Source organism: Melopsittacus undulatus, chromosome 4 (assembly GCF_012275295.1).
Source record: "Melopsittacus undulatus isolate bMelUnd1 chromosome 4, bMelUnd1.mat.Z, whole genome shotgun sequence".
Taxonomy (NCBI): Eukaryota; Metazoa; Chordata; class Aves; order Psittaciformes; family Psittaculidae; genus Melopsittacus; species Melopsittacus undulatus.
In genome coordinates, this window is record NC_047530.1 from 67,521,926 (window position 1) to 67,539,496 (window position 17,571).

Here is a 17,571-nt window from a genome sequence, read left to right on the forward strand (position 1 = left end):
ACCTCAGTGTCCTTCTTGTAGAGAAGGGCCCAGAACTGAACACAGGATTCAAAATATGGCTCACCAGTGCTGAGCACAGGAGGACAATCACTTCCCTAGTCCATTTGCTAATGAATGCACTGTTTGATGACAATAAAAAGCTTTGCTGGTTTCTCTCTGTGTTGCAGGGATCTTGCTTTTGGTATGTTCTGTGCTGCAGGCAGCTGTGGTGGGCAGGCAGAGGTGAGATGAGCAGCCACGTTCTCTGACAAGAGGCACTGATGCAGCAGATTGGGACACTAAGTGGCATCAGGGACCGTTTCCTGCCTGGTCAGCTTGTCAGAAGGAAAACTAGACTTTTATGGGAGAGAGGCGATGGCCCTGCAGGCATTCAGCAGGAGCCTTGGCACACTGGGTCCTGGCACTCCACCTTGGCCCCAACAGTGGTGGAGAAGATGGCATAGTGCTGTACCTTTGGGGAGGATGCTCATGGTGAAGGTGACCCAGCAAGGTCCTTGATGGGCTCCCGCAGCTCTTGCGAGTGCCTGGCTTGGGAACACACACTGAGCTAGTGCCATGCTGCTGGCTGTTTTCCACTGCATCAGCATCTGGGGCTTTGCTCATGAGGAATGTGAGGAGCTGCAGTGCTTCACCTGAACTCTTGTTTTGGAGTAGGTGGATGGGAATAGAAACTGCAGAGGCTGAAGCAGCCCTGGCTCGGGGTAGCTGCAAGATAGGCATCTGAGCAGCTTTACTGATCAACCTTGCCTCAGGGCACCACCAGTGCCTGGGGTCTGTGGATATCAGGAGGAGTCCAGCTCTAGCACATGCAGCTGATGCAGCTCCCTTGGTCAGCAGTCCTTCCTTCTGCTGCCAGAAGCATCCTGAAGACTGGAGCAGGGCCAGCCCTTGGAGAGGTGCAGCTGCAGGCTTGCACCAGGGTCAGACAGAGCTTGGGTGACTCCTGCAATTCCAATGTAAGGACACCAGGACCTTCCAGTTGCAGCTTACCAGCTTGTAAAGGATTTCTTTCCCGCAGTGCCTGTTGGGGTAAATGCTTTCCTTTTATAGCAGCATTTTTAGCCTTTCTCCCCTGCATTTCTAGACTGGCCATCCTCTTGGCCAGTCTTCCATGCACTCTTGCTGTCCTGGATATCACAGATCACCCCAGGGCTTCCAAGTCCTCTTCCAGCTTTGTCTCCTCTGCCTCTCCCATACTCAGAAGGCCAAATCTTCAAATGCATGAAGTACGTGAAGTACACATACAAATTATAGACAATAATCCCCTTTCATGCATCACTGCATCAGCCCAGACTTGTCAAACTGAAGTACGCGACAAACTCCTGACAGACATCATTTCATGATCCAGGCATGAGGCCAGCAGTCCCCAAGTGACATGCAGGATAGCCTTTCACAAGACCTGAGCATCCTCAAGCTCTGAAATGGGCTGAAACTTCTTTCCACTCAGGAATCAGGTCACTGGACACTTTGTTTTGCTTCAGCATGGCAGGATTTTGATTGTTGCTGCTGGCATAACTTTCACTGGTGATGTGGTCATGCAGCAGAAACCCTGAGGACAAGCAAGGCTGCTGGGACACTGCTTTGCACCCGTGTGAATTGATAAGCTGTGTCACTTGTCCTCTCTGGCACCGGGAAGAGGGCATTGCCATGGCAATGGGATTTGCCAGTTTAGCACATGACATTCCCCACCACAGCAGCATCACCAATGCTCCCATGGTGCTGGGGCGATGGGGACAAGGAGGAGCTAGCAGTATCGGGGGCTGCAGTTACACAAAGCTGCCTTCTCTCATTCTGGGGGAAGAGACTGACTAGGTTTAAGCCACAGTGGCAGCATGGCTTAAGAAAAAGATTGCGATGCGCACGAAGGTGTGTGAACTACCCAGGAGGGAGCAGTCGAGAGTGCAAAGCCTGAAGTGAGAATTGCAAGCCACAGTTCACACTACTGTTTGCAGCCTGTTTCCTCAAAATGTACAGCAGAGCTTTGCAGCGAGAGCTCTGCTGGGAGATGAGAGAGATGGCAAGAGATAGCAGGTAGGGCCTGGGGAGAGGAAGGATGGCAGGGTGTCACACAGGGTGTCTCGCCTCCCCATCTCACAGTTTGGGCTTGCTTTCTGCACACAGTTACTCACTCACATCCCCACAGAGCTGTGAGGTTAAGAGGGACTCAGGGCTGGAAAATGCCCCAAATGTTATTTGCCCATTTGACCTTCCCAGGCCAGAGTCCTCTTTAGAGGCCCAAATAATGAAACTTGCTACTTGTGGAGCGGGGAATGTGTGAGTGAGAACAGCCAGGCTGCAGAAAACTGAGTTGCTGGGCACTCCTGCAGGCTGGTAACCCCGAAGCAAGTTGACCACATCCCCAGAGTATGATGGACAGGATGTCATATCAGGCCCCATATGCAAGCTCAAATCCTGTTCACCATGGCCAGGGCACTCCAGGTGGCAGCAACATGACCAACAAGCTGCCCAAGTCTCACAACAGCTATAGCAGTAATTACTGGAGCTCTTCTCATTTGCCGGCACTAGAGCAGATACATGGAGAGCTGAACCATGGTTCAGATGCTGATCCAGTGACCCCCTGCCCTCAGATGGGTGAGCAACATCCAGAGACCTTTCAGACTCTGAGTGTGAAAAACTGGTGGGCAGGACAAATCCTGCAGCCGCCAGCACACTTGCGCATCGGGATGCTCATGATATTTTTGGCATTTACAGGTGGGAGACAGCAGCTCTCCAAGTGACTGCAAGAGATGATCCTGCAGGACCAGGTGCCAAAGAAGGCTCTGAACCAAACCTATACTCAGCAGATTTGGATCCTCAGTCACAACCCAAATGGCCAGGTCACCAAAACATTGCACCCTGTGCCTGTTCCACCTTTCCATGCTCAATATCTAAGCTCACTGTCCACAGTGCTGCCCAGCTCCATCCCCTTGAAAAGCACATTTTGGTGCCTCACCGACAGGGAGGGGTTGCCCTCGTCCTCAACAGTGACCACCAGGCTGTAGAAGCTCTGCCGCTCGCGGTCTGGTGGGGAGGGCCGGGTGGCAATCTCGCCGGTGACACGATCCATGCGGAAAGTCAGGTCCTCATTCCCGCGGGTGATGTAGTAGGAGAGGACGCTGTTGAGGCCAATGTCCCGGTCCGTGGCACGTACCTGGGCCACTGCTGTGCCACCACCAACATTCTGCAGGGTGAGATGGCAGGGTGAGTGGCAGAGATACACAATATAGATCACATGCACCTCATAACATAGAAAATACACAATTAATAACATAATTCTAATATAAAGAGGATTTTTCCCAGGCATTGCAGTGCTTGAGGTTCCAAACTTGCTGCTCCAACACCCAGCAGCCAAGCAGAAGGCTGCTTTCTTTCACAAGTTCCTGGATGCTATTTTTTTTGTTCATATTGCAAACGATGTTTTATTAAACCCTTATTGTAATCCTCTTCCTGTAATTTTTATATGGCATGCACTAGAAATGTTTTTGTTTGTTTTCCAAGTTAGTTCTTTATCCAATTGTTGTGGGGTTTGACTGTATTACATTTAAGATGAAATAACTCTCGTGATTATAGGATCATAGAATCATAGAATAGTTAGAGTTGGAAAGGACCTTAAGATCATCTAGTTCCAACCCCCCTGCCATGGGCAGGGACACCTCACACTAAACCATAGCACCCAAGGCTTCATCCAGCCTGGCCTTGTATGGCTATAAGGCTGGGAGAGGCACTGGAAGAGGTTGCCCAGAGAAGCTGTGACTGCCCCATCCCTGGAAGTGGTCAAGGCCAGGTTGGAGGGGGCTTTGAGCAACCTGGTTTAGTGGAAGGTGTCCCTGACCATGACAGGAGGGCTAGAACAAGATGAACTTTAAGGTCCCTTTTAACCCAAACCAGTCTGTGATTCTGTAATAGATGCAAAAACTTAACTTCATGCAAAAACTTGACAAGGCTACTTGCTCTGCCACTAGTAGCTCAGCTGAGAATCAGCCACAGGCTTAGTGATGGAAGGCTCTGCCCTTCACTTGAGTGCTCACAGTTTTTGGCTGGAAATTCTAAAATGAAATGTATTTTCTACACTAACTTTTAAAAAGAAATGGAATGAAACTAACAGGTGATATTTGCTGTTAAGTCACCAAAACCAGCTACTGCTACACATCAACATTGTACCTATTTTTCCTTACATTACAGCATCTCCCATTTATTGCAACAAATTGGTTTGATTCCCTGCTGCAGAAAGCTAAGTGCATTAGGTCCTATGTAGGTTGGCACAGCCTGGAAGAGTGTAGAAACCAGTGTGTGTGCAAAGGTGAAGGCTGTGTAATGGACTCAGAACTCAGCTAATTATTTTTGGATGGCCCCATTACATGGGAAATCAAAAAGAAATTCTGTTCTTCAACCAGCTCTGAACATGTATTAAATAGATAAGAAAATTCTAACAGGGCAATAACATTAATGCAAAGCTATTAATCATGAGCAGCAGTTCCTCACAGCCAAGTGTCACCGGCTATTACTCATATTTCATTTTTCATCATGAAATTGAGAACCCCCCGGTCCAAGAATTAAACTGACAGGAAATAAGTTGTCTTTTCTCACGCCTGATTGTGTTTTATTGCTTAATTATCTAGCTCTTGCCGAGCTGCTTCCTGAAAGCAATTCGCATTCTGTGCTGCACCCCCTTCTGTGTCACTTTGGTGGCATTTCTATTGGTGTGTAGCCACTTCTCCTTCCTGCTGGTCCCTGCATCCTCATGGGCTTAAGTTGACTGCAGAGCTCTCTGCTATCCCAAAACTACAATGCCATCACAGGGGAGGGCTTGCAAGGGACCACCAACCCTTAAATCATCCAAGGTGAGGTCTGACCACAGGGCAGGTGGGGACAATGCAGTTGGGAGGATGGAAGGAGAGAAGCAGGGCTGGGTACTCACCTCACTCACGCTCACATTGTAGCCGAAGGGGCTGTCGATGATAGGAGGGTTGTCATTAACATCAAGAATGTTCACCCGCAGAGTGTGCTCCTTCCTCCGGGGAGGCACACCACCATCCGAGGCTTGGATCTGCAGTTGGGGATGGATTTTCAAGAAAAATACTATTTGTAAGACCACAGCCCCTGGAAAACAGCCTCAGTGCTCAAACCAGAAGAAGCCAAAGGAGGCAAGCAGGGTGGTTTGGTACTTACTCGTAAGGTGTAGTGATCCAGCAGCTCCCGGTCCAGTGGCCGTGCCACAAACACCTCTCCATAGGTACTGTTGGTGGTACGGATCTCGAAAGCTCGGCCAATGTTCCCTGAAGCCAGTGAGAAAGTCACCTGGAAAAGAAAAATAGGGAATGTTGTGAGGAGGAAGGAGAGAAAGAAATCCTACAATAATAAACCCAGCATCCCCTAGGGAAGTCTCTAAGCATTTTGAAAGGTCCAGCATGTTGGAGTTCACAGGTATGGTGGCTGATTGCAGCCACCCCAGAGCAAACACCCATGTGCCAACCCTGATCTCATTCACAGCTCTTCTATGATGCTAGCAATTTTTGGTATTAAGGGTGACAGGACCTCATTAACTTCTGTCTGTATGGTAAAGAAAACAACAAATGTCAGCGAGCTTCCTGTTCAGCCTGCCAAGGGAAGGCCTCACTGCCATTCCCCATGGCAGGAGACACCACAGCTGGTTTTCCAATTGCCAGACTCATTTTGACACGTGTCCCACAGAGCCCTTTACCCTAGACAGCCCAAGGAGGATGTTTTTCCTCTCCTGCTGCATGCCTCTAGTGGGGAGTGCTGGTACCCACTTCACAAACAAAACTTGGCATCAGTGTCCAGTTTGCTCTTGCAGGGATGCAGAGGAGGGGAAAGGATTGGGAAGATGCTGGTGGAGGCATTTTGCATCAGTGAAACAGTATCACAGCATTACAGGCAGCTCCAGTCTGCTGTGCCAGGCTCCTTACCTGCCCGTTGCTGCCTGCATCTGGGTCACGGGCGAGGACCAGAGCCACACGCTTGCCAACAGCACTGTCCTCTGCCACGCTCACGGATGAGTCGGAGGTGATGTCGAACTGGGGGCTGTTATCGTTCTCATCCAGGACCGTGATGGTCACCTATAGACATGGCACAGGGCTCAGGCAGGGCCAGGGCAGGAGGTGGGCCCCTGCCCACCTGGCATCAAAAACCAAACTGACAGCTCCAGCAAACTCTTGACCCATTGTACCTCTCTGAGGTGCCAACAGTGTCAGTGTTATCCCTCCCATGTGGGAATGGGTGCAGGTATTTGAGCCCAGGAGCTGAAGCTACATCCCTGTCTACAGAGGAGAAGAAGGGGGAGATGGAGGGATGCTTAGAGGCTGGAGAAAGTGCAATGGTGCTGCATCTTTCAGTGGTGGATTTTTCTATGGAGCATCCTCTGCATTTTTATCCTCCAAATAGCTGGGCAGAGTAACTCATGCTGCTTCAGGGTGAACCTTTCCTGCTAAGCTTTTCACAAGCAGCAATTTAATCTGTGCTTGCAGCCCAAATGTTGGGTAGTGTTTGCTTTAAAGCTAAAGGGGCACAAAAAGACAGAACTGCTGGTATTTAACTAAACCAGAGTGAGATGGGCATAGAGAAGACCTGAGCTTCCTCCTGGGAAGAGGCATATGAGTGAGTGACAGACTGGTCAGGAGATGCTCAGAGAGGCACCCCAACTGCAGGTGATGGGGGACCAGGCTACCTTGGCCACAATTAGCCAGAGGAAATGCTCTCATCACATTTGTAATCCAAGAGCTGCAATACGACACAGAAATGGGAGAGGAAGAGCCTTTCTGTTCCCGGGGCTCTATTTATGGGTGCCCCAAGCCCCAGGTGTGTCCAGGCTGAATGAAACAACATCCCAGAGGAAGCTGGGGAGTGAGTTGTGTGCTTCGGGGTGATTCGGTTATTGTTGCCACTGAATTAAAAGCAGAGAGCCAGAAGCAGGGAGAGTCCATTCAGCTGCTGTGATGGATCCGGCAGCTGCTGTCCCAGATGCCAGATCAGGGTGTTGGCATTTCTGCTCGCCAGCAGCAGGGTGGCTCACAGGCTCCGCACCATATCCTGGGGGGTGTCACAGAAGCTGGTGCTGGTGGGATGGGCTGGGAGACCTCCACCGTAGTCCCTCCCCCACAGCTCAATATGGAGTTTGGGATGGATCCTGGCCCCCATGATGATGCCAGTGTGACGGATATGCTTACCTTCTGTTGGAAGACAGCAGAGGAGGAAATAGAAAACAGAATCAAGAGTTAGTGATGGATAAGGAGGTGCAGGTATATGCAAGGGGCAGTCCTGCATCCTGTTGTAGCAGCATTGGGGTCCACAGGTACCCGCTGCAGTGATTCAGAGGCTCCTCTGTTGGTGCATCCCTTTGTTTTTAATAGATAAACTTCTTGGCAGTTCACCCCGTATTGCCTCCTGCCCCAGCAGAGAAATGCAAATCACCCCCATACTCGGCTGCCTTTGAAACAGCCAAATATAGCCCTCTTAAATACAAAAACAGTGAAGTATTTCAAGGCACCCAAATTTGCCTCTCTTAAAACTGTTTTAGCTTGGTAAGTGACCTACAGACTCTACAGTTTGGGATGGGTTTTTTTCTTTTTGTTCTGAGAAATTCCAGCCTATGACACACAGAAGCTAAATACAGGGTTTCCCCAAATCAGGGTTTCCAGCTGGAGCAGAAAGACCAGCTAAGACATGCTGTCCCATGCCAGAGAAGGAGGGAAGTGACTTCAGGTTATCAGAGGTTGGTGGGGAAGTGGGTAGAATCTACTCACCACTGTAGAGTCAATCTTTGGTCCTCCATCATCAGCCACCACTGTCAAGGTGTAGAAATCCCCTTTCTCTCGATCCACCTGACCTTTGACTGTGATCACACCCTGCCAAGTATGAACAGCAATTGTGTCAGTCACCAACACTGAAGTTCATGGTGGACAACCAAGCCAGAAGGGCTCGTGCTGTAGCTACTTACAGTGATCCCATTGATTTTGAAGAGGGAGAGTGCCTGGGCATTGGTGTTGGGGTCAAACTTGTAGGTGATCTGGTTGAGGTTGTCAATGGAGCGGGCCTGGACCCGCAGCACCTCAGAGCCTAAGGGGATGTTCTCCATGATCACGGCCTCATAGCTACTGTTAGAGAACTGCACAGCCTCATCCAGCTCATTCAGCAGGCTGACATATACACTGCAGAAGCCCTGATTGTAGGGGGGTGCTTGGTCCGTGGCAGAGACGTTCATCAGGTAGCTGGTTTTGGTCTCATAGTCCAGGTACTCAATTGTTGTGATGAGGCCAGTGCTCTCATCGATCTCAAACTTCCCTTCTGCCCCTGACAGGATTCTGTAGTTCACCAGACCACCGTTCCCTGGGACAGAGCAGGAACCATGGTACCAGCTGGATCAAGCATCCTGAAGAGGTGGGCAGCACCAATGCCAATCCCAACCACAGAGCAGAGCCCATCCCACATGGGGATTTCAACCCAGTCAAGCCAGGATCTGCGTAATGGTTGATTTCACCACTTCCCCACCAAGTGGGGTATTTCTCACCTCCAGTTTCCTACCTGTGTCTCGGTCGGTGGCCCGGACCACTGCCACCGAAGTCCCTATCCCTGCTGTCTCCCGCAGCCCCAGGCGGTTGTATTGCCGCTGGGTGAACACTGGCACTTCATCATTGACATCTTCCACGTAGATGATCACCTGTGAAGACCCCCAGAGAAACCACGGATGAGCCAGGAATGCTTGTGAACCCTTGCAAAACACACGGCTTGCATCTGCTGCACAGGAGAAACGTATCTCTAGTACAGACATCATGTAATGGAGAGTGAACATAGAGTTTAACATCATAGATTTAAGCAAGTCCCATGGTTCGAGTGATTCAGGATTTCCCTGACCAGAGGGAGATACAGTCTGTATATTAATTTCAGTGTGCTTTGGGATCTCCTGCTCATAACCCTGCAGTTAGAGACCCTGCAACGTGGAAATGATGGTAACTTGGTGGGAAATTTTGCTCAAAGTTCAGCAGGTCGAGCTGCTGTTTCCCCAGGGAGCACCCTTTCTCCTCCTGGTTTTCTACTTGCTGCTGGTGCTGTGGGCATGTCACGCTTGGCCAGAGCCCACCCCACCAGTGGGTCTAAAAATAGATGCAACCAGAGGGCTGGGCTTGTGGGAACCGTGGGAAGCTGGTGTGTCACTGCTAAAGATTATTGCCACTGGGTCCTGGCTTATTTAAATAGATGCCTAGCCAGGAGACACAGTTTTCAACAGGGTGAGGCTCAGCTCTTCCTCCTGGGCGAGCAGGACCCCCTCCGACAGTGGCTGCCACATCACTTAGCAGCATTACTGCAATGAAATGTCACAGGAAAGAAGAAAAATAAACAACAAACCAAACAAAAAAGATCCCACCAGCTCTTCTCCACCCACAGGCAGCCCCCGGAGACTTTGCATCAGCATTTCCATACCAGATTTCTCCAATTTCCTGCATGCCTTCAAGGGCTGGAAAGGACTGCCCTCTGATGAAGCATCCTGAATATTCTGCATTAACTCCTCTGCAGCCCTGCCCTGCTGCCCACCTCTTGGTGGCTGCGAGCTCCTTACCCGCACGGAGCTCCTCATAGGTCCCTGCTCTGTGTTGTAGGCCTCCACCTCCAGGACGTGAGAGGAGTTCTGCTCCCTGTCGAGGTGCCGCACGCCTCGCATCACCAGCCCTGTGCTGGGATTGATGCGGAAGTTGTTGTGCTCGTTTCCTGGCATGGGGAAGAAATGAGATGGATGCTGTCCAACACCACTGCACCAGTTCTGGTGACATGCTGAGGAAGCTTTCTTGGAGGAATGTGACTGAGCAAAACCCAAGTCCCATCACCTCCAGCTACATCAGGCTCAGCTACATCAGGGTTTGGCCCTGGCCAAACCAGAAGCTATGGCAGCTAGGTTCTATCCATGACAAATCACCCCCCAGAAATTAACCCTCATGTTAACATGTTGTTTCAGGGTGGAAAGGATGTTTTTGTGGACTGAAAAGTACAAAAGGGTAGAGAGTGCAATCTCCTGAGGCTGTGTGCGCAGCTGGCCAGAATTTGGTGCAAATTCACCAATGCATGAAGGGGCATCTGGACTTACCCTTGACAATCCTGTACCACACTCTCCCATTAATGCCTTCATCCGCATCTGTGGCTTTCACCTTTATGAGAAAAGAAAAGCACTGAAGGAGAAGTGCAAAGATTTCCACACCATGACAAGTCCTCCCATGCTGCTGAGGCTGAACATCCTGCTCCTCCACCTGAGCCAGGAGCTTACCAACTGCAAAGCAAAATAAGTTACCCTCCCCTTGTCACCAGACAGCAGGAATAAAGGGCTTGGGAGCCCTCAGCTGCCAGGTTGATGGGCTCGGGTTGGGAGCTGGGCCTGAAGACCATGCCATGAATCCCACGGGTCAGTGTTCTGGTGGAGAAGCCTCTATTGATCCCGCTTCACGTGCCAATGCCTGTCCCACTGAAGATGCTGCTGGGGATGGAGCCTCCCTGTCCACAGGGATGGCCTGAGTTGGGCAGGGAGAGCCAGTCCTGTCCCCATTGTGTGTGTAACCCACAGTATCGGGCAGGTCAACCAGCAGCAGCATATGTAAAATTTACCGAAATAAACATGACTATGACCAGCCCGGAGCATGCTGGTGGTGTGAACACTGCGGAGTCCTCGCGAGACCCGGACCGGAGGGTGGGAGCAGCCCCTAACAGCGATGCACAGTGCGTGCACGTGCAGGATCATCCGTCCGCCCTGGGAAACCCAAGGCACGGGTCCCCCCTGGTGTCCCTGAATAACACTGCAGCGATCTGCCCGCAGACCGCAGCCGGGAGCCCGCCGGCCCCGGCGATGGTGAGGGACAGCGGAGCCGGGACAGCGGAGCCGGGGCATCCTCCCCGGCTGGCACTGAGCCGCTGCATCTCCCCTCCGCAGAAACCGCTTCCCACAGAGGATCCAAAGCACAGCCGCAGCGGTGGCTGCTTGCAAATCACCGCGGCGAGGACACGGGGAGTGCTTTAGCCTTTCTTTTCCACCTGCTTCCCTTGGCAAAGCATCTGCTGCTGCATCTTCTCCCTATAAATATTACCCAGTGGTTTCCTTTTCTCTCACAGGTGGGGGTTTGCACCCAGACTTGCACTGAAAAGAGGAGGGGCTGCTGCAAAGGATGTGCTTGCAGCAGGAACAGCGAGGCCATTTATAGGGGCTCAGCTTTAAAGCTTTGGGCTGGCTTTAATAACAGCCCCACACAACACTTGCACACATATGAGATACTTTTCTGAAATGCAGTTTTGAGATGCCTTGAACTGCTCTTGTTCCCTTCCACTAAGTAAATCTGTGTCATCAGAAACCTTAGAACACGCTGACCCCTGCACTTGCAAACTAACTGGATTCCCCACCTCTGCACCACATACACACTGTTTTCCTCTGTCCCAGACAACTGTATGTATGCCTTGCTTCATGTTTCAACACGGACCCAGCACCTTCCTTTCACAGCAGAGAGCTCTCCCTCCAACACCATCTCTTCCACCCTTGGGTCTCTGCAATGCCATTTCTGGGCAGGAGTTGGGCTGTGTGCTGTCCCATGTGGTGGGTAGGCCCTGCACCCATCGATGCCTAGGCAAGCGATGCGCAGGCAGATCGGTGGCCTTGGCATAGGAAAAAGGTATCCCACCAGCCTAAATGCCCTGCTGAGGTGGCAGTGGTGGCAGGGAAACCTAAGGGGTGGGATGGGAGACAAAACTTTGCAGCTTTTCATGTTATTTTCTGCCCAGCTGTGCTGGGATAAAAGCCTTTCAAGGTGAGCAAATGGAAAGATTTTCAACTTGATGAGCAAACCGCACCCTGCAAACACCCCCTTAGCCATCCTTTTCCCAGCTCACCCCAAGCATTTGCTGCAGGCAGCTCTAGCACACAAACCAGGTAAAATGCTTTGCCCAGGTATTTATTTCTTACTTAAAAAAAACCAACCCAGGCAGTTTGCATTAAACCACTGCATGCTCCTACCAGCCTGCAGACTGGAAAAACCTCAGTTGCTGCTGGTTTGACCCACTGAGGTCCCAGAGGAGACGCAGTACTTTGATAAACTTTCCCGAACTTAGGAAAACAATTTCACTCGAGTGCAAGTGGTGGGAGAAAAGCTCTTTCTGCTGCAGGTGTAAGCCACCTTGTGCCCCTGAGTGCTGGGTGCCTCCAGCCTGCTTTACCCTCCTACTAGCGAGAGTGGGCTGCAAGCAAAGCCAGCATTTAAGCCTATCTTACCGCCCAGCTGCAGGAAAGGGGTCAGAAACGTTGGAGGAAAGAGCGGGGATATAAAAGGATGGAAAAAGAGCAGGCCGCTTGTTGCGGAGCTGCTCGGAAGAGAGGAAGCCGGCTGCGGCGGGCAGCCCGTCACCCCCTCCCCGGCGCAGGGGGCTCGGCCCACCACGACTGTACCATTCAGCATTCCCGCAGGGGCAAACCCCAGGAAAACGCATCCCGGGAGCTCGACCCCTCGTGCCAGCGGGCTCCAGCCCCCGGGCACTGCGGCACTGGCAAAGCCCGGGAGGGGGCTCAGTGTCCCCCTTGGCTTTGCACACTCGGGCTGCTCCCAGCCTGGCTGCCCATCCTCTCCCACCCTCCCTTGCCCTGCAGAAGGGAGGAGGGGGCTGGCAGCTGCAGAGCGAGGTGGGAGAGGCGGCAGGGCAGGCGTGCGGGAGCTCGGCCGGTGAGAGGTAGGGAGCCCAACCCCCGTGGCAAACCCACCGCTGCCCGCTCAGGCTAACCCCGAGCGGGGAGTGAGACACCGGGTCCGTGCCGCCATCCCGCAGCCGCATGGGGAAAGGCGAGACTCGGAGGTTGGGGTGGGTCTGAAGTCGGGCATCCCTCCTTCCTTCCCTGTCGCGTTGCTTTGTTTGCCCCAGTTAGGGGAGAGGGGGAAAGTCCTGCGGATGCAGTACTGCTGCTTAACAGTGAGGGTGGTGGGGTACAGCGTAATTTACAGCCCTTTGCTTTCAGCACCCAACTATCCGGGTTGGTAAGCTGTGTGTTTGGTACCTTCCAGCATTCCTGCAAGTGAGCGGAAAGAGTTAGTGAATTGGGAAAAGCTAGGAAGCACCATAAAAGTGTGTCTAGGCAAGATGGGGAGGGGCAAGAGATCTGCTTTTCATCTGAGCTGTATTACAGGCACAGAAGTGCCTGAAAACAGCCTCTTCTTTCTCTGCAGGAGTTTGAGAAAAGACAGGGAGAGCATATGGAAAAACTCCTGCCAAACTATGCAGCTGGGCCAAGCCAGGCAGGCAGCACCCGGTGCTGGGCAGAGTAACGCTCTTTGCTGCTCACACACAAGAGTAGTTTCTTCTTCCTTTCTACTTTCCCCAGGAATATTTTGCTTTTCACAGTTTCTCCCCCTCTGATCCTTGGCTGCCTCTTGCCCAGTAATGGGTCCTAAGCACTCGTGGGGACATCTCCTGATAGAGTAGATCAGGCAGGGATGATCCTACTGTGGGGGTTTGTCAGGCTGTGCAAACCTCTTCTTAACCCATCTGGGTTACTAACATGGGGCTTGGGTGGGAACAGCAATGCTGGGAAGGGGCAATGCTATGAACAGGGATGCAGGAAGCAGCTTGGCCCAGCAGGTACAAAATACTGTGGGCAACTGATCCATTGCCATGCTTCAGATAGGCAATAAGCTCCTACCCTGCAGCAGGGAAGCCCTCATTCCTACATGTGCTGTGGGCAAGGGGAGTGCTGCTCTTACCATGCCCTGACCTTTCTGCTGGTAGGACCACAGTTTTGGTGGCTTTTCTGAAGTTCTGCTGAAGCAGCTGTAGCTCTGCCTCAGGCAGGAGATGAGGAGGAGAGCTTTGTGTATGTTAATACATTGAAGACTTACCAACCCTAAAAAGGAGTCACTGCTCACATGTACTTGGCTCTTTTTCTGAAAGGTCTTAGAGATCAGGTAAGGAAAAGCCTGGACCTCCTCTGAAGCCTGAGCTGGGTGTAATGAGAGGGTGGCTCAGAAGCTAGAGAAGAGGGCATAGCTGAAAAAGGCTGCGGAAACATCAGTGTGATCTGTTGTGAGGAGTTTCTAAGGGACAGTCAGCTGGATGTAAAAGAAAAACCCTACAGCCACCACTGACAGAGCAAAAAACAACCCGAAGAAAATTGCTCAGGCCTCCCAGGTTGCTCTTAATGAACAATATAAGGTTACTAAGCCAAACCACATGTGGTCAGTAAATGCCAGAGTTAAGGTAGCTGTGGTAACCTTGATTCAGGCTGCCTTTGGTGTGCACACTAAGTAGGAATCCTGCCTGCTGGTTTTCATGCCCAGGCAGTGCACAGGAGCAGCCTGGCTACGGAGCAGAGGGGTCCTTGGGATGGCTGAGGCTGCCAGGCCTGCTCTGCTCCAAAAGCAGGGGGGAAGTGGCTGAGCCAGGCAAGGAGAGGTAAAAACATCACTTCAGGGGAATCAACAAGAGTCTTGGCCCCCTGAGCCTGCCTGCAGTATGCACAGGGATTCACCCGAGCTAAAGTGTTCTCAGATGCTGACCACTTATCTTTGCATTTCTCATTTCTGAGCGTAGACCTGGCTCTGCCCAATGGAAGCAGCCACATCTCCCCAGAGCCTCTGAGCTCTGACCAGGCTGATACAGTCCCTGAGGCTGCCAGCATCACAGCTCTGAATGCTCAAGCTCAGGTGATGCAAAGTATTCTAGAAATAAATCACATCTCTCCCATGCTGCAAACCCAGAACCCAGCTCTAGTGAAGCCTCTGACCTTTTTTCCTCCATATCCCAGGTCACTGCCTGCAAGGGGAAGAGCATGGATCATGCAGGAGCAATCTGTCCTCTCTGGGACAAGGCAGAGTACTGTCAAACCAGAGCTCAGAGCTCACCTGTGTAAGTACCCTCACACAGAGGGTACTGCTGGGGCACAGACAGCCCAAGTTCAAGGACTCCTTAACCTCTGAGTGCTTGGCCTGGCAGCTCTCAGAGTGTTTGCTTGAGGTTGTTTCCACCTGCGTAATGTGGACAGTGAGAAATGCTTGTCTGCTCTGACGCAACATCTCTCTTTCCACCCAGCTCATCTCCACCATGGTGTCTCATAGTTTCCAGTTAGTGATTAAAGACATGTCACTGATGTCTCCTGTCCCCTTTTTTGAATGCTTTATGGTGAATGTCTGGCTGCTGCCTACACAAACCTGTGTGGCTTTCAGGTAGCGGCTGCAAGAGCAGACCAAGAGACCCTGGCAGTCCCTGCAGCCCTTCTTTCCCCCTCCTAAATTCTTAATTTTAAATGGTCTCTGTAGAAATCCATGCTTGCCAGGAGACTGCCTGGCCGCAGACCAGTCAAACAGCTCTCCATCACTTTTCTAACTCCCACCTCTCTGTAGGAAAGTCAGCATAATAAAGCTTTACCTCCAGCATACAGACTAGAGTACCAAGGGCCAAGCCAAGCTATCGCATTGCAGAGGGTTGGTACAGCAATATTTCCCCAACCCTCATCTCCAAGCTGGAGAGATGCTGGCCCCTGGGACCATATGTAGGAAGGTGCATGGGAGCAAAATGATGGGTGCATACTGCTTTGGGGATGCAAGGTGAGGGGATCTGACCTGGTGAGTCAGCCATCAGGTGTTCAGTAAGAGCTCTTACTGGTGAGGCTTTGGTGAGCCGGTTTGCAGAACGGGCTGAGAAACCCACAACGTGTTTGAACCTGAAACGAGGTCAGCAAAATGCCCAATGCAAGAGAACTTTTTGGCACAAGCATGGTGATGGTGTTACGCTTCACCCCTGAAAAAAACCAACCAACCCAACAACAAAAGAACAACTAAAAAGGCAATAGTGCAGTACAGCTTGATGAGGACTTAACTGGGCAGATGTTCAACCAACCATCCATTTTCTCTGGGGAGAGTGCATAATCCTAAAAGGCCAAATGACAGTTCATTCAACAAACCCACATTTCTGGAGAACAGAGAAGAACCAAACCCCAGCAGCTCAGAGGGGAAGATTTTGGACTGTCTCTAGTGTATGATTATTTATCTCTTCCAGAAAAGCATCATGCAACATGTATGCATGTTCCCTACGTGTGTCACCACTGGGACCATGGTACCATATGTACATAGTACTACCTGTGCTAGATCTCTTTACCAAATAGTTTTGCTCTTCAGTTCAGGGCAATGTTTGCAGGTATAAATCCCATCCCTGTGCTTTGCCTCCTGGCAAAACAAACTCCTCCTATCCCCATTGTGTCACAGAAAATGCAGCTTGGACATCAAGACAAGCCAAAAATCCATCAGGCTATATGGAGGGTGGCTTTCTGACCAGCTTCTAGATGGTAATCACCCATGTCATTTGTTTGTGTTACCTTATGCACTGCAGGGAGGATGAGCACAGAGGACACTGGCAATGGGACCTCTCCTACCACGCCTCTCCTTGGGCTTCTGGTTTCAACCACTGAGCTGGTCCCTCCCAGCTATACATCCCCTGAGACAGCAGATCCACTGCTTGTCATTGTTGCACTTGTCTGCATCTTCCTCCTTCTGGCAACCTTCCTCATCTTTGTTACCCTCTGCAAGCCAGCGGCGCTGGACCAGGCCCGCTCTGGGCCCCATGAGTGCATGCCCCATCACCCAGTGGATACCAGTGAGCCCCAGCTGAGGTTCTGGAAGCGGCTGGGCTCCCTGCGATGCTCCATCAACACCTTCAGGAGGAGTCAGCCAATGTCCCAGAGACAGCTCACCTGCCCCAGGAGCTCCCTCACCAGCCAGAACTGGGATATCATGGAGTCCACCAAAATGTGACCCTCCTCTGTAGGAACTAACTCATCCCACACTGCTATTCTTTCCTAAGCTTTTGGTTCAGCCTCAGTTCCCTTCTGAGCATCCTGGCAGAGCCCCTTTGAGCAGCTCATTTCCAGGCAGTGACTCTGCAAGGTGATGAGAGATTTTGCTATTTCAGGTTCACGAATGCTTTCCAGGTTACCGTTTCCTGGCAGGAAAGGTGGAGGCATCCTAACTACACCACACACAGCTATCACCAGGCAGTCCAAAAAACACTGCCATTTAATTTCTTTTGGAACACATTGTGCAAGTTGCGAGCCACCTGAACAAACAGCCTGCGCAAGAGAAGAGCAAGCTGGCTACCCAACAAATACTGCCTTGACGAGAGGCATCCTGAGGCAAATGTGCTCCACAAAAAGCAATCCTCGGCTGAGATTGTCCCTGAGCTGTGGTCCTGAGCAGGCAGAGGAAGGCTTCTGCCCCCTATGTGTCACCCAGTCCCTGTCTACTCTCTCTCCATGCAATGAGCTGCGGTTACTGCAGTAGATGCTTGGAAGGATGTATGCTACAGCTGTCTGCTGGAAACCTGTTTCAATAAACGAGCAGTGGGAGCAGGTAAACATGCCTATAAATGCATTAAAGAGAGCTTTTGAGGCTCGCAGCCACTGCCAGCTTGGAAAGGCACTGCGCAAAGCTGAGCTGCTCATTTCTGCTGGGAAAGGTTACAACAACCAGCAGGTAAGCTGACGTGCTTAAAGGAATCAGTACAAAACACAAAAAGTGGTTTAATTCTTCCAGGTCTGCAGCTCACACTATGTTC

At 51.4% G+C, this 17,571-nt stretch overlaps 2 protein-coding genes across 2 annotated transcripts in view; one reads left to right on the top strand and one right to left on the bottom strand.

The window, feature by feature from the left end:
- CDH23 (cadherin related 23) overlaps positions 1–17,571 on the bottom strand; it is a 210,892-nt gene that overhangs the window by 33,186 nt on the left and 160,135 nt on the right. The window contains exons 28-37 of the mRNA XM_031053064.2: positions 10,094–10,154; positions 9,572–9,720; positions 8,539–8,674; positions 7,955–8,343; positions 7,761–7,862; positions 7,185–7,187; positions 5,928–6,077; positions 5,170–5,298; positions 4,919–5,047; positions 2,954–3,181 (exon numbers count right to left, since the gene is read on the bottom strand). Coding sequence (XP_030908924.1) covers positions 2,954–3,181; positions 4,919–5,047; positions 5,170–5,298; positions 5,928–6,077; positions 7,185–7,187; positions 7,761–7,862; positions 7,955–8,343; positions 8,539–8,674; positions 9,572–9,720; positions 10,094–10,154 — 1,476 coding nt within the window. The remainder of the gene's footprint in view (positions 1–2,953; positions 3,182–4,918; positions 5,048–5,169; positions 5,299–5,927; positions 6,078–7,184; positions 7,188–7,760; positions 7,863–7,954; positions 8,344–8,538; positions 8,675–9,571; positions 9,721–10,093; positions 10,155–17,571) is intronic.
- C4H10orf105 (chromosome 4 C10orf105 homolog) lies at positions 16,356–16,871 on the top strand. Its single transcript, XM_031053063.2, has one exon. The coding sequence runs from the start codon at positions 16,356–16,358 to the stop codon at positions 16,770–16,772; it is 417 nt and encodes a 138-aa protein (XP_030908923.1). The 3' UTR covers positions 16,773–16,871.

Bases quoted from the DNA above. Each gene is read 5' to 3' on its own strand.
- C4H10orf105 (XM_031053063.2), top strand. From the start codon at position 16,356: ATGAGCACAGAGGACACTGGCAATGGGACCTCTCCTACCACGCCTCTC.